This window comes from Cetorhinus maximus, chromosome 14 (assembly GCF_964194155.1).
Source record: "Cetorhinus maximus chromosome 14, sCetMax3.hap1.1, whole genome shotgun sequence".
In the NCBI taxonomy this organism is placed as follows: domain Eukaryota; kingdom Metazoa; phylum Chordata; class Chondrichthyes; order Lamniformes; family Cetorhinidae; genus Cetorhinus; species Cetorhinus maximus.
This window is the reverse complement of record NC_135892.1, coordinates 13,932,914-13,947,516: the sequence shown is the minus strand read 5'-3', so window position 1 is coordinate 13,947,516 and position 14,603 is coordinate 13,932,914. Positions and strand designations below refer to the sequence as shown.

General features: G+C 41.4%; 1 protein-coding gene across 1 annotated transcript in view; it reads right to left on the bottom strand.

The window, feature by feature from the left end:
* The window catches only part of vps54 (VPS54 subunit of GARP complex), an 80,762-nt gene extending 66,450 nt beyond the window's left edge, over positions 1 to 14,312 (bottom strand). The window contains exons 1-5 of the mRNA XM_078556528.1: positions 13,360 to 14,312; positions 10,992 to 11,233; positions 10,546 to 10,633; positions 2,082 to 2,116; positions 1,536 to 1,676 (exon numbers count right to left, since the gene is read on the bottom strand). Of these exons, the coding sequence (XP_078412654.1) occupies positions 1,536 to 1,676; positions 2,082 to 2,116; positions 10,546 to 10,633; positions 10,992 to 11,233; positions 13,360 to 13,498 (645 nt within the window). The 5' untranslated portion in view covers positions 13,499 to 14,312. The remainder of the gene's footprint in view (positions 1 to 1,535; positions 1,677 to 2,081; positions 2,117 to 10,545; positions 10,634 to 10,991; positions 11,234 to 13,359) is intronic.
* Positions 14,313 to 14,603: the final 291 nt, after the last annotated feature.

Below are 14,603 nucleotides of genomic sequence, written 5' to 3'. Positions count from 1 at the left end.
CTTTCTCTCCTTTTAGTCCGAAATTGTAGACTTGAACAAGTCTGGCACACTAGATGAGCTATTACTAGATCTGATTGGATCGTATTATGCTCTCCTTTGCCACAACCATCACTACTGTAGGATCACCCTGGAGACAAAAGATAACTACCTGGTACTTATTTTTCACCCACTATCCACCGCCTCCTTAAACTCCTCTCTGTTCAGCTCTAACAAGCAAGAGGAGCTCATAAACTTCCTTTTCACCAAGAGGGAGGCCATCTATTTAGTAGCCTATACTTCTTCCTCCCCTTCCTAATCAAGCCATATAGCCCTGAACCTCATCCCTCGAGTTTATTTCCATTCTTCCCTCATGCCCCAAATCTTCACCCACAGCTTACATCTCCTGTTGTCTCAATGTCATTCCCACTAAATTGTTGCCAAGCTGGTTTTCATTCCTCGTCCCAATTCTATCTGTAACTGTAAATGCCTTTCCTAGGCATCATCCTCCACTTTTGACAGAAAGGGACTTCCTCAACTCTAAACCAGCTACTGGAGCACAGATTTCACATCTGCCAAGGAGATTGACTAGTGTGCAGTTTTCTAGTTCCAAATATTCTGGAAATAATTGTGAGATCTCCGGTGGAGGGTGTGAAATGTAAATTTACAATCTTTAAATACCTGTGCTAATGAATAATCAAAGAGTACAACTTAAATCTCCCAGATATTGGACATCTTCCACTTTACATCGAAAGACTTGGGTAATATAGCAAGTTATGGGGGTGATGAAAATGGGCCTCTTCCAACTTTGAGGCAAAGGCCTGACCTTCAAAGAGGTGGGTCAGTACATACTGAGGAAACCTAGTGCTAAATAAATTCAGTGAACAAGAGCCAAGAGTTGCCTGAATTATAAATTTATAGTCAAACAGACTGTGTTCTGATCTTGAGGGAAGTTCCAGGAATTGGTCCTGCACCTGCTCTCAAATGAGAATTGTCACAGGCAACAGAAAAGGCCGTAAAGTAATTTATGAATACTCAATGAATCCATTCTTTTAGTTTCCATTTCTGGATAGCATTTCCATCAACTTTCTGAATGAGATAGCACAATGGCTTATAAAAGATTCAAATCACTCCCTAGATGCTTTGTTGAATATGCATATTGGGGAGGACTTTTGTGTCTTGATCATCTGAGCCCTTAATGATTGGCAACTCGTCGGCTGTCTACACTTATATATAATTATGCAACTGAATTTCATTAACCTTTTTACAAAAATTGAACTACAGGGGCATCATTTAAGCTAGCTCTACATAAAAGTAGCATGCTCATTCCACTATAATCAAAACAGAAAATGCTGAGAATACTCAGCTGTTCAAACAGCATCTGTGGAGAGAGAAACAGAGTTAACATTTCAGGTCAGTAACCTTTTAATTATACTGAGTGGGTGAGTTGGGGGTCACTACCAATTTCTGCTGATGCGGACTACTATACCTGAAGTAAAACAAGAGCACTAGAATGGCAGAATTTTCTCTAAAGAAACATAAGCTGTTGATTTGGATACCTTTTCTTGCAATAACCTTGACGATGTGCCATCACGAGCCCCCTTTCCACCAGCTCCATGTTGGCCACTGAAATGTGACCAGGGCAAGACAGTAGAAAATGTTAGCGTATCTTCCAGAGCAAAGTCTGACTTCAGAAATATCTGTAAAGTGAAAGGTAAAATAAATAAAGAAAGCATTTTCAAAATCTTTTAGCCCAACAGTTCAGTTTCTGTTTAAATAACAAATAATAAATGGCTGTGAGGGAACTATAGACCACAAGTAAATTAAATGTTAGGTGACATCAAATAGCAACACAGCTTATATTCTTCAATTAAAAAAATTATCATTCCTTTTCTCCTCCAAACACCATATAACTTGTTTATAGCAAAGCACTCACTGTGCGGTGAGTAGTTGCTCTTTCAAAGCCCTAGTGGCAGTAATGTGGTATTATTAAAGTCATTTCAAGGGAATAAAATGCACATCTGGAATGTATTGGTCATGTCAGTTTCTGCATATTAGTGAAGTAAAGGACATTATGGAAAGAGGTCCTGGATACTGTGTGTTACCTTAGGTACTTGATCCAAATCTGTTCTTGATCTGTCTGCAATGAAATGAATGCAGCTCCATTAAAATCACAATATATGTATTCACTGGTAATCCAAATCCACACAAAGGATTTCTCAAAACAATGAGATTCTCTCTACTATTACAATAAAACTTATACCTTGAGATGAGACAGTTGTGTAGTGGTAATGTCACTTGACTAGTAATCTAGCTAAAGTCCCAGGCTAATACTCTGGTGACGTGGGTTCAAATCCCACCATGGCAGCTGATGGAAATTAAATAAAAATAAAAAAGAAATCTGGAATTGAAAGCTAGTCTAGTGATGGTAACCATGACAATTATCATCGATTTTTGCATAAACCCATCCGGTTCACTAATACCTTTTAGGGAAGGAAATCTGCCGTTCTTACCTGGTCTGGCCTACATGCGACTCCTGACCCACCATAATGTGGTTGCCCTCTGAAATGGCCAAGTAAGCCACTCAGTTCAAGGGCAATTAGGGATGGGCGACAATTGTTGGCCTTGCCAGTGACACCCACATCCCATGAAAGAATAAATATAAAAAAAACACAAATGGCCGGAATATTGTTGTAGCATTATTTAGCAGGAATCTTCATCGCCCATCAGCTGCTGCAGCTTTCCAAATAACTACCTAAATGAATCTTTTTACTGACAGGCCCTAGATTGACCAAGATCCCCAAGCTCCAGAGTCATTTGTGGGAGAATCCAAAACTAGGGCTATAAATATAAGGTAAAAGCCATAAATATAAGATAGTTACTAATAAATTCAATCATGAAATTCAGAGAAATTGCTTTATTTGATGTTTAGAATGTGGAACTCGCTACCATAGGAAGTGAAAAAAACAAAAAACTACTGCGGATGCTGGAAATCCAAAACAAAAACAGAATTACCTGGAAAAACTCAGCAGGTCTGGCAGCATCGGTGGAGAAGAAAAGAGTCGACGTTTCGAGTCCACATGACCCTTCAACAGAACTGGTTGAACAGTTCTGTTGAAGGGTCATGTGGACTCGAAAAGTCGACTCTTTTCTTCTCCACCGAAGCTGCCAGACCTGCTGAGTTTTTCCAGGTAATTCTGTTTTTTTTTTACCATAGGAAGTGGCTGTGACAAATAGTCTAAGACGCTTTCAAAAGGAAGCTAGATGAGCATATGAGAGGAAAAGGAATAGAAAGATATTCTGAAAGGCAGAGTAGGTAAATGGAATGGGGGGAGACTAGTGTGGAGTAGAAACAGATTAGTTGGGCCCAATGGCCAGTTTTCCTGCTGTAGATTCTATGTAATTCTGTGTAATTTAAACAACCTAACACCTAACTAAAGTACTAAATTTCAGCTGCTGCGATTATGTTGCAAGAAGGTGCGGTTTTTGTTAAATATAAATATAATTATAAAAACATGCATCAGTTTTTCACATGCACTTCACTTATACAATAATCAGTTTAAAAAGGCGGGAACGAGTAAGTTGCTATAACCAGCAAGTTTAGAACTGATGTCAATAGTTAATGATCATTGTCCTTTAGCCAATACAAGCACCAGCCCATTTTAAAAAATTTGGGCAGGAGTCCTCTCCCCGTTCAACAGATCCTTTTACCCACCTCCAATATTCTCCCTCCACCTGGACCCCTCCCTCTGGATTCTTACCTTCTCTTGATCTTTTCGTTGAGAACTGTCGGTGTGACATTAGTCGTCTCAATTTCTCTGCTCCTCTCATCCACTCTAACCTGTCTCTATCTGAACTTGCTGCACTCCGTTCTCTCAGGTCCAACCCTGACATTGTCATCAAACCCGCTGACAAGTGTGGTGCTGTTGTTGTCTGGCGCACTGACCTCTACCTTGCAGAGGCTGACCGTCAACTCGCAGACACTTCCTCCTACCTCCCCCTGGACCATGACCCCACCACTGAACATCAAGCCATTGTTTCTAGGACTGTTACTGACCTCATCTCCTCTGGAGATCTTCCTTCCACAGCTTCCAACCTGATAGTGTCCCAACCTTGGACGGCCCGCTTCTACCTCTCTGAACTTGCTGCACTTCGTTCTCTCAGGTCCAACCCTGACATTGTCATCAAACCTGCTGACAAGTGTGGTGCTGTTGTTGTCTGGTGCACTGACCTCTACCTTGCAGAGGCTGACCGTCAACTCGCAGACACTTCCTCCTACCTCCCCCTGGACCATGACCCCACCACAACATCAAGCCATTGTTTCTAGGACTGTTACTGACCTCATCTCCTCTGGAGATCTTCCTTCCACAGCTTCCAACCTGATAGTCTCCCAACCTTGGACGGACCGCTTCTACCTCCTACCCAAAATCCACAAACACGACTGTCCCGTGTCAGCCTGTTCCTGCCCCACAGAACTCATTTCTTGCTGTCTTGACTCCATTCTCTCTCCCCTCGTCCAGTCCCTTCCCACCTACATCCGTGATTCCTCTGACACCGTACATCATAGCAAGAATTTCCAGTTCCCTGGCCCCAACCGCCTCTTCTTCACCATGGACATCCAATCCCTCCACACCTCCATCCCCCATCGGGATGGTCTGATGGCTCTCTGCTTCTTCTTCGAACGGAGGCCCGAACAATCCCCATCCACCACTACTCTCCTCCGTCTGGCTGAACTTGTTCTCACACTGAACAATTTCTCCTTAAACTCCTCTCACTTTCTCCAAATAAAAGGTGTGGCTATGGGTACCCGCATGGGCCCCAGTAATGCCTGTCTCTTTATGGGGTATGTGGAACATTCCTTGTTCCAGTCCTACTCAGGCCACCTCCCACAACTCTTTTTTCAGTACATCGATGATTGCTTCGGTGCTGCTTCATGCTCTCGTCTGGATCTTGAAAAATTTATCAATTTTGCTTCCAATTTCCACCCCTCTATCACCCTCACATGGTCCATCTCTGACACTTCCCTCCCCTTCCTTGACCTCTCTGTCTCAATTTCTGGTGATAGACTGTCCACCAATAGTCATTACAAGCCTACCGACTCCCACAGCTACCTCGACTACAGCTCCTCACACCCCGCTTCTTGTAAAGACTCCATCCCATTCTCTCAGTTCCTTCGCCTCCGTCGCATCTGTTCTGATGACGCCACTTTCAAAAACAGCTCCTCTGACATGTCCTCCTTCTTCCTTAACCGAGGTTTTCCACCCACGGTGGTTGACAGGGCCCTCAACTGTGTCCGGCCCATCGCCTGCGCATCCGCCCTCACACCTTCTTCTCCCTCCCAGAAACATGATAGGGTCCCCCTTGTCCTCACTTATCACCCCACCAGCTTCCGCATTCAAAGGATCATCCTCCGCCATTTCCGCCAACTTCAGCATGATGCCACCACCAAACACATCTTCCCTTCACCCCCCCCCCGGTGGCATTCCAAAGGGATCGTTCCCTCCGGGACACCCTGGTCCACTCCTCCATCACCCCCTACACCTCAACCCCCTCCCACGGCACCTTCCCATGCAACCACAGAAGGTGCAACACCTGCCCTTTTACTTCCCCTCTCCTCACCGTCCAAGGGCCCAAACACTCCTTTCAAGTGAAGCAGCATTTCACTTGCATTTCCCTCAATTTAGTCTACTGAATTTGTTGCTCCCAATGCGGTTTCCTCTACATTGGAGAGACCAAACGCAGACTGGGTGACCGCTTTGCAGAACACCTTCGGTCTGTCCGCAAGCATTACCCAGACCTCCCTGTCGCTTGCCATTTCAACACTCCACCCTGCTCTCATGCCCACATGTCTATCCTTGGCCTGCTGCAATGTTCTAGTGAAGCTCAACGCAAACCGGAGGAACAGCACCTCATCTTCCGACTAGGCACTTTACAGCCTTCCGGTCTGAATATTGAGTTCAACAATTTTAGATCATGAACTCTCTCCCCCATCCCCACGCCCTTTCCGATTCCCCCTCTTTTTTCCCCCAATAATTTACATAGATTTTCCTTTTCCCATCTATTTTCATTATTTTTAAATGTATTTCCATCCATTGTTTTATCTCTACCTTTTAGCCTTTTTCGATTCCTTCACCCCACCCTACCCCCACTAGGACTATCTGTACCTTGCTTGTCCTGCTTTCTACCCTTAATTAGCACATTCCTTTAGATAATATCACCACCTTCAACACGTCTTTGTCCTTTTGTCTGTAACATCTTTTGGTTATCTCCATCTATCACTGGCCCTCTATCCAGCTCTTCTTGTCCCACCGTCCCCCCACCCTTAAACCAGCTTATATTTCACCTCTCTTCTATTTTTACTTAGTTCTGTTGAAGGGTCATTCGGACTCGAAACGTTAACTGTGTTCCTCTCCGCAGATGCTGCCAGACCTGCTGAGTTTTTCCAGGTATTTTTGTTTTTGTTCCAGCCCATTTTAAACATAGCCATTGCAAGGGGTGTGGGAAAGGTGGCTATGACAGTGCAGATCACTATCACAGAGGTTTAAGTACAGTGGTTTAAATTTAGAAGCAAATCAAGGTCAAAGGGAACAATGGAGGAAAGTTAAAATGAATGGAAAGCTTATCTAATATATAAATCTTGAGGGACCAACAGTTCAAAGGGAACAAGAAATATCATGACAGTAGTACTAAGGGCAGAATTTTACAGGGGCAGAGCCAGAAAATGCAGCGAGCCGTTCAAAAGTCCATTGACTTCGTCCGGACTGGAAAATCCCACTGGCGGGAGGGGCTGTAAAATTCTGCCCTAAGTGAAATTAAACTTCAGGCAAACAGGTGAAAGAAAGATGATAAGACGTCAGAGCAGAAGTAGGCCATTTGGCCAATCAAGTCTGCTCCGCCATTCAATGAGATCATGGCTGATCTGATAATCCTCAATTCCATTTTCCTGACTTTTCCCCATTACCCTTGATTCCCTTACTGATTGAAAATCTGTCTATCTCAGCCTCGAATATACTTAACGACCCAGCCTCCACAGCCCTCTGCGGTAAAGGATTCCACAGATTAACAACTCTCAGAGAAGAAATTCCTCCTCCTCTGTCTTAAATGAGCGACCCCTTACTCTGAGATTATGGTTCTAGACTCTCCCACAAGGGGAAACAACCTCTCAGCATCTACCCTGTCAAGCCGCCTAAGAATCTTATATGTTTCAATAAGGTCACCTCTCATTCTTCTAAACTCCAATGTGTACAAGCCCAACCTACTCAACCTCTCCTCATAAGAAAATCCTTCCATATCCGGAATCAACCTAGTGAACCTTCTCTGGACTGCCTCCAATGCCAATAAATCTTTCTTTAGATAAGGGGACCAAAACTGTTCACAGTATTCTAGGTGTGGTCTAACTAGTGCCTTGTTTTAGCAAGACTTCCCTATTTTATACTCCATTCCCTTTGAAATAAAGGCCAACACTCCATTTGCCTTCCCTATTACCTGCTGAAATGTATGGTAGCTTTTTGTGATTCATGCACAAGGACCCCAAATCCCTCTGTGCTGCAGCTTTCTGCAGTCTTCCTCCAGTTAAATAATATTCAGCTCCTCTATTCTTCCTGCCAAGTGCATAACCTCACATTTTCCCACATTATATTCCATCTGCCAAGTTTTTGCCCACTCACTTAACCTGTCCATTTGACTCTTTGTCATCCTCACCACTTGCCTTCCCAACTATTTGTGTGTCATCCACAAACTTAGTGATAGTACATTCACTTCCCTCATCTAAGTCATTCATATATATTGTAAATAATTGTGGCCCAAGCACTGATCCCTGTGGCACTCCACTAGTTGGAGGTTGCGTTCCTGAAAATGCCCCCCTGATCCCAACTCTGTCTTCTATTAGCTAGCCAATCCTCTATCCATGCTAATATACTACCCTCAACACCATGGCCTCTTATCTTATTAAGTAGCCTTATGTGCAGTACCTTAAGGAACGCCTTTTGGAAATCCAAATATATTACATCTTTGGTTCCCCTTTATCTATCCTACTTGTTACCTTCTCAACGAATTCTAATAAATTTGTCAGGTGTGACTTCCCCTTCATGAAGCCATGCTGACTCTGATTATATTATGCAGTTCTAAATGCTCTCTGCTATTACATCCTTTATAATACTCTAACATTTTCCCAATGACGGATGTTAAGCTAACTGGCCTATAGTTATGTTTTTTTGTCTTCCTCCCTTAAATAAGGGTGTTACACTGGCAATTTTCCAATCCTCTGGGAAGTTTCCAGAATCTAAGGATTCTTGGAAGATTAATACCAGTGCATCCATTATCTTTGTAGCTACTTCCTTTAATATCTTAGGATGCAACCCATCAGGTCCAGGAAACCTATCAGCCTTTAGCCCCATTAGTTTCCCTGGTACTTTTGCCCCTTGATTATTTAGTGTTTTTGGAATGGTATTAGTGTCTTCTACCGTGAAGGCTGATGCAAAGTATTAATTCAATTCCTCTGCCATTTCCTGGTTCCCTATTATTTCCTCAGCCTCATTCTCTAAGGGGTCTACATTCACTTTGGCCTCTCTCTTCCTTTCTATATATTTAAAGAAGCTCTTACTGTCCGTTTTTACTGCTAGTTTTCCATCAAAGTTTATTTTCTTCTGCTTTATTATTTTTTGGTCATCTTTTGTTGGTTTTTAAAACTTTCCCAATCCTCTGGCTTACCACTAATCTTTGCCACATTATATATTTTTCTTTCAATTTGATACTATCCTTAACTTCCTTGGTTAACCATGCTTGGTTTATCCCCTTCGTAGAATCCTTCTTCCTCACTGGGGTATATCTTGTTGTCAGTCATGAACTATTTTCTTCAAGGTCTGCCATTGTTCATCAACCATCTTTTCTGCTAAAATCCTTTCTCAGTCCACTCCAGCCAACTTTGCCCCCAATCCTTTGTAATTACCCTTATTTAAGTTCAGCACAGTTGTTTCCAACCCAAGTTTCTCCCTCTCAAACTGAATGCTAAATTCTACCATGTTATGGTCACTGTTTTCTAGGGGATCTTTTACTCTGAGATCATTTATTAAACCTGTTTTATTACACATTACCAGATCCAAAATAGCCTGATCCCTGGTTGGATCCACAACATATTGTTCTAGGAAACTGTCCCGAATACACTCTTTGAATTCTTGCTCGTGGCTACCTCTGCCAATTTGATTTTTCCAATCTACATGAAGATTAAAGTCACCCATGATTAATGTACTGCCTTTTTTACATACCCTCATTATCTCCTGATTTATTCTCTGTCCTAAATATAGCTACAGTTAGGGAGCTATAGAAAATTCTCACCAGTGTCATCTTCCTCTTGTTATTTCTTACCTCCACCCAATGGATTCTACATCTTCCGATCCAAGATCATTTCTTGCTATCGTACTTATTCCATCTTGTACTAACAAAACTACCCCACCAGCCTTTCCTTCCTGCCTGCCCTTTCGAAAAGTCACATGACCCTGAATATTTAGTTCCCAGCTTTGATCTCCTTGTAACCATAATGGCTATAAGATCATACCCATTAACCTCTATTTGTGTTGTTAATTCATTTATTTTGTTCCGAACATTATGTGCATTTAAGTAAACAGGCATTAAGTTTGGCTTTTTACCAATTTTTCCCCCTTTGGCCCTATTTGCTGCTGTTTTTTTTTTTAACGTTTGTACACCCTGTCCCTTTCTGTCACACACACTCTGTGTATCATTACCTAAATACCTGTCCTGCGATGCTGCCATATCCTTTTGCTTTGTAAGCCTACATTTCCCCTTTCCAGAACCCTCACCCCCTCTATTTAGTTTAAAACCCATGCAACGAGTTAAGCACATACAATGAGTTAAGCAAACGGGAGAAGAAACAGAAATATGTTTTAAAGGGAAACAAGAGAGAAACACAAGTCAACTGGGGGCCATAAATCATGTTTGATGCAGGGTGTTTTATAAAGGAGAAATCAGGTTTAATAGAAAAATGCTATAATTGGGAGGGGGTGGAAATAAAAGCACTGGCTCAGAGAGCAGCTGAAACAGATCAAATAGTAACTGGGATTGCACGAATATCATGCAGAAAAACTGAAAACAGCAGACCAGTTGAAAGGACCCAATTTGCATTCTTGCTTCAAATAAGCCTGCCTATTCCCAGTTGCCGGGTGCAGCACAGGCAGCTGTCCAAGAATTAAACAAAAGATCAGCCTGTGTCAGGAATGAACAAAACACTTTCCCAGATTACGCCTTTCTTTAACTTGCTGCATTTAAACATAAGCTGACATTTCAATTAATTTTGATATGGTCTGCATAATATGTAATCAGGATGCCTCACAAATTTCTAAAAATCATTATGTTGTAATATACAACAAAATAAAACTACAGCTATCCTGAAAAGGATTTTCAACCCCTGGTCTAACATAGCTGACAACTCAAATTTATCTCTCTTTTCTACAGCTCAATGCTTACTTGCAAAAACAGTGAATTCACAGCCATGAAAAGCAAATGTCCTGATTTTTTCAAACATTTTACAAAGAAATCGAATTGACATGTTCTCACCATGGCTGTGTACAACAGGTGCGAGTGTTTGGTGTAGTCCATCCTTAAGCGGGCATGTTTTCTTGCACTTCTCATGAATCTTTTGTCGCTAGGAATGAGAATCACATTAAATGAGGTTTAACAATTGCAAGAAACAATGCTCAAAACTTAAATTATTGAAATACTGTACAGGGTAATAAAAATATTTAGTTGTTTTTTTGGCTTAGGACTTGAATTGCTCAAAAGAATCATGGAGTTCAATTCTGCCAAGCAAGCTGCCTTCATTAACATCCTACAACTTTTATCAAATATACGGCTTTTCAGAAAGAGTTATAAAAGGATGATTCAGGAGGATGTGGATTACGAATAACTGATGATTAAAAATATGGTAATGTTTAAAATGAGAAAAATTCTCCTGCAAGTGTTGCAAAAAGCTGAAGTAACGTTTATCTTCTACCAATCCTTACAGAAGTCATATCCTGTAGATAGGATGCAAAGTGTTCCTTGGTGATTGGTGGGAGGTAGAAGGAAGGCATAACTTCGGTCTCCATAAAATCCAGTCCCCATGTTTTTGTGAAGAAATCAGATTCCCTTTTGGACAATCTGGGGTCATTCAACGCTGCTGGAAGGTTCACTTTGGAATGATAAACAGTCCACCTATGCTGATCTGCCACCACTGATGGACTATCACATAAGCTGCTAGAGTCTCCTGGAAAGACAGAATACATTGCTCAAATGATAGCAGTAAAGAATTTGAATAACACTACATAAAGACACCATCAGAAATGGGAGCTATTATTGCACTTTAACAAGAAAGCTGCACCCACACTTCAAAGCACGTTTGCTTCCCATACTATACCATTCCTCTGGGAACAGGCAGGCTTATTTGAAGCAAGAATGCAAATTGGGTCCTTTCAACTGGCCTATGCAAATGACATTGGATCTGATGTTGGGACGCACTAAAATAGAAGGCAACAACACTGGTGCAAAGGAATGGATACAAGTTACTTTATCAGAAATTATTGAATTGTGTGTCTCACTGGGGTTATTACAATATTTGTAAACTAATGAGCACTGAACACACCTCTAAACTAGAACAGTGTCATATTGACAATGAAAATATTCGTGCTTGCGCACCATCAGCTAATTTTAATTGAAGGCACTTCTATCATAATGGATTAAAAATTGTTTCAGCTTTAACAGAGGTAGGCACTCTGTTAGTGTGCAGATGGTATAACCAGATCTCTCAGTCAGACTGTTCCTAGATGTAGTACATAAGTAGTACAGAAGTAATACATCTGGCTGCAAATATAATAGAGGTACTGGCATGGCAACCTACGGTTACAAACTCATGGCTAAGGTCAGATTGGTTTACAGTATCATGTTCAAGTTCAATTATATTGAATGAGACCGAACATGGGTCAATTTTAGAGCAATTTCCAATCTTGGCAAACACAGCAATAGATTCAAATCAGTAAGACTGCTAATTAAAAATGAATATTTAATCTAAATTCTCAAGGTTTCTTCACTGCAGAATTTCAAGAACATAGATTCCTTCAGTGTAAGTCCACATAAATTACACAAAGAAAGCTTATGGAATAGCCATGGGCAGTGCTGTATTTTTAAGTACCTACAAATTACCAGAATAGAATAATAGTGCAGGAGGCTGCCATTCAGCCCATTGTGCCTGTGCTGGCTCTTTGAAAGAGCCAACGATACATTGAATTTTACAGCTTAGTAGGTTGATCCTGCTCAGAAACAGATGTCCTGTGCCAGCTCAGAAACAGATGTCCCCTTATTCCAATTCCCCTATCATACGAACATACATATGAATTAGGAGCAGGAGTAGGCCACTCGGCCCCTCGAGCCTGCTCCGCCATTCAATAATATCATGGCTAATCCGATTGTAACCTCAACTCCACATTCCCACCTACCTCCAATAACCTTTCACCCCCTTGTTAATCAAGAATATATCACATCTGCCTTAAAAATAGCCAAAGACTCTGCTTCCACCGCCTTTTGAGGAAGAGAGTTCCAAAGGCTCATAACCCTTATCTCTGCCTTAAATGGGCGACTCCTTATTTTTAAACAGTGACCCCCCTAGTTGTAGGTTCTCCGACAAGAGGAAACATCCTCTCTACATCCACCCTGTCAAGACCCCTCAAGATCTTAAAGGTTTCAATTAAGTCACCTCTTATTCTTCTAAATTCCAGTGGATACAAGCCTAACCTGTCCAGCTTTTCCTCACAAGACAACCTGCCCATTTCTGGTATTTGTCTAATAAACCTTCTTTGAGCTGCTTCTAATACATTTACAGCTTTCTTTAAATATGGAGACCAGTACTGTACACAATACTCCAGATGTGGTCTCACCAATGCCCTGTACAACTGAAGCATAACCTCCCTCCTTTTGTAATCAATTCCCCTCACAATAACCCATAACATTCTATTAGCTTTCCTAATTACTTGCTGTACCTGCATACTAACCTTTTGTGATTCATGCACTAGGACACCCAGATCCCCCTGAATCTCAAGAGCTCTGCAACTTCTCACCATTTAGATAATAAGCTTCTTTTTAATTCTTCCTGCCAAAATGGACAATTTCACATTTGCCCACATTATACTCCATTTGCCAGATCTTTGCCCACTCACTTAAACGATCTATGTCACCTTCCTTCATATGCTTTTTTAAAATTTCTGTGAAACATAACAGGTTTACGCCTGGAATTCCCAACATCAGAGTACCCCAAATTACCTATATGGTTCTGAGTGAGCATTCATGGCAAATAGACACTGGAGACAGCGAAGGGAAAAATCAGAACTAAAATTGGGTTACCTGTTGGTTCCTTGGGACAGACATCGGGCAATGATCGAACAGCTTTGAAGGGTTTTTTAGATGGGTCCATTTCTTTTTTGAATTTTCCATCGCTGCTGCTTGGTCGAAGCACCGCTGGGGAGCTATGACTTGAAGCCATTGCAGAAGGGCATCCCAACAAGGCACCGAGCTGTACAGACAGAAAGACAAAGCAACTCAATCAAAAATCACAAACTTATCTTGGAGTTACAGCTTTCCCTTGATTGTAATTTTGCTTCAACTGACAGCTAAAATGAAACTTAGTTGGGTCTAGGGACCCTGATTTTTCTTTAATTTTTCTCCAAATAAAATTTATTTTCCAGTATTATGTTTGAACAAAGGGACTTAGTGAAGGACAATGAAATGGCCCTTACATTCACCATAGGAAACCGACAGCAGCATCAATTTTAAAATTATATTCCAAATTTAATACCATATGCAAGGATATGAAATAATTTATTTCAGCTACCGGTCAGGGTCCATCTGAAATTCAAATCTCCGAATCTACTTACTGTATACAGGTATCTAGATGCTGTTGCCATGCTCTACACAGATCTACCTCTAGAATTTAAAAAAAAAGTTTTGGCCCATTCATAGGGTGTCAAACTTGGTCACACTTCAAAAATGTAAGTCACGCTTTCAAAATATTGGTGGGTCTCCGATGGCATTGCTCACATCCGACATTTGAATGAGGAGATTTAAGTGATTAAAAACAAAAAACTACTGCGGACTGCGGATGCTGGAAATCCAAAACAAAAACAGAATTACCTGGAAAAACTCAGCAGGTCTGGCAGCATCGGCAGAGAAGAAAAAAAAGTGATGTTTATTAATAGGCCTCAAGTCTATAAATAATTCTGATTATGAAAAATTTACATGGAGGAAAATGCCATGATTAGCAAAAAAAAATTCTGCTTTCCATTATGATGTTTGGATCGAAACACAGAAAATTTGCAGCACAAAGGGCAGAAGATAAAAACTGCCGATGAAGAGACTGAGATAATAAAGTACATTAACTTTCTTCAATGAAGAATGGACTTGTATATTGGAATTAAAATGTGAAAGGACATGAGAAAACAAGCTTTCTATTATGCAGGCCCAGATCTTCCAACCTCCGGATGGTCGTACCTTGGGACTTACCCCTCAGAGGTCACAATGCAAGGATTCCGCGGGAATTATCCAGGAAGTTTCAACTTCCAATGGGCAATTCCCATGTCTGGATCTGTCCA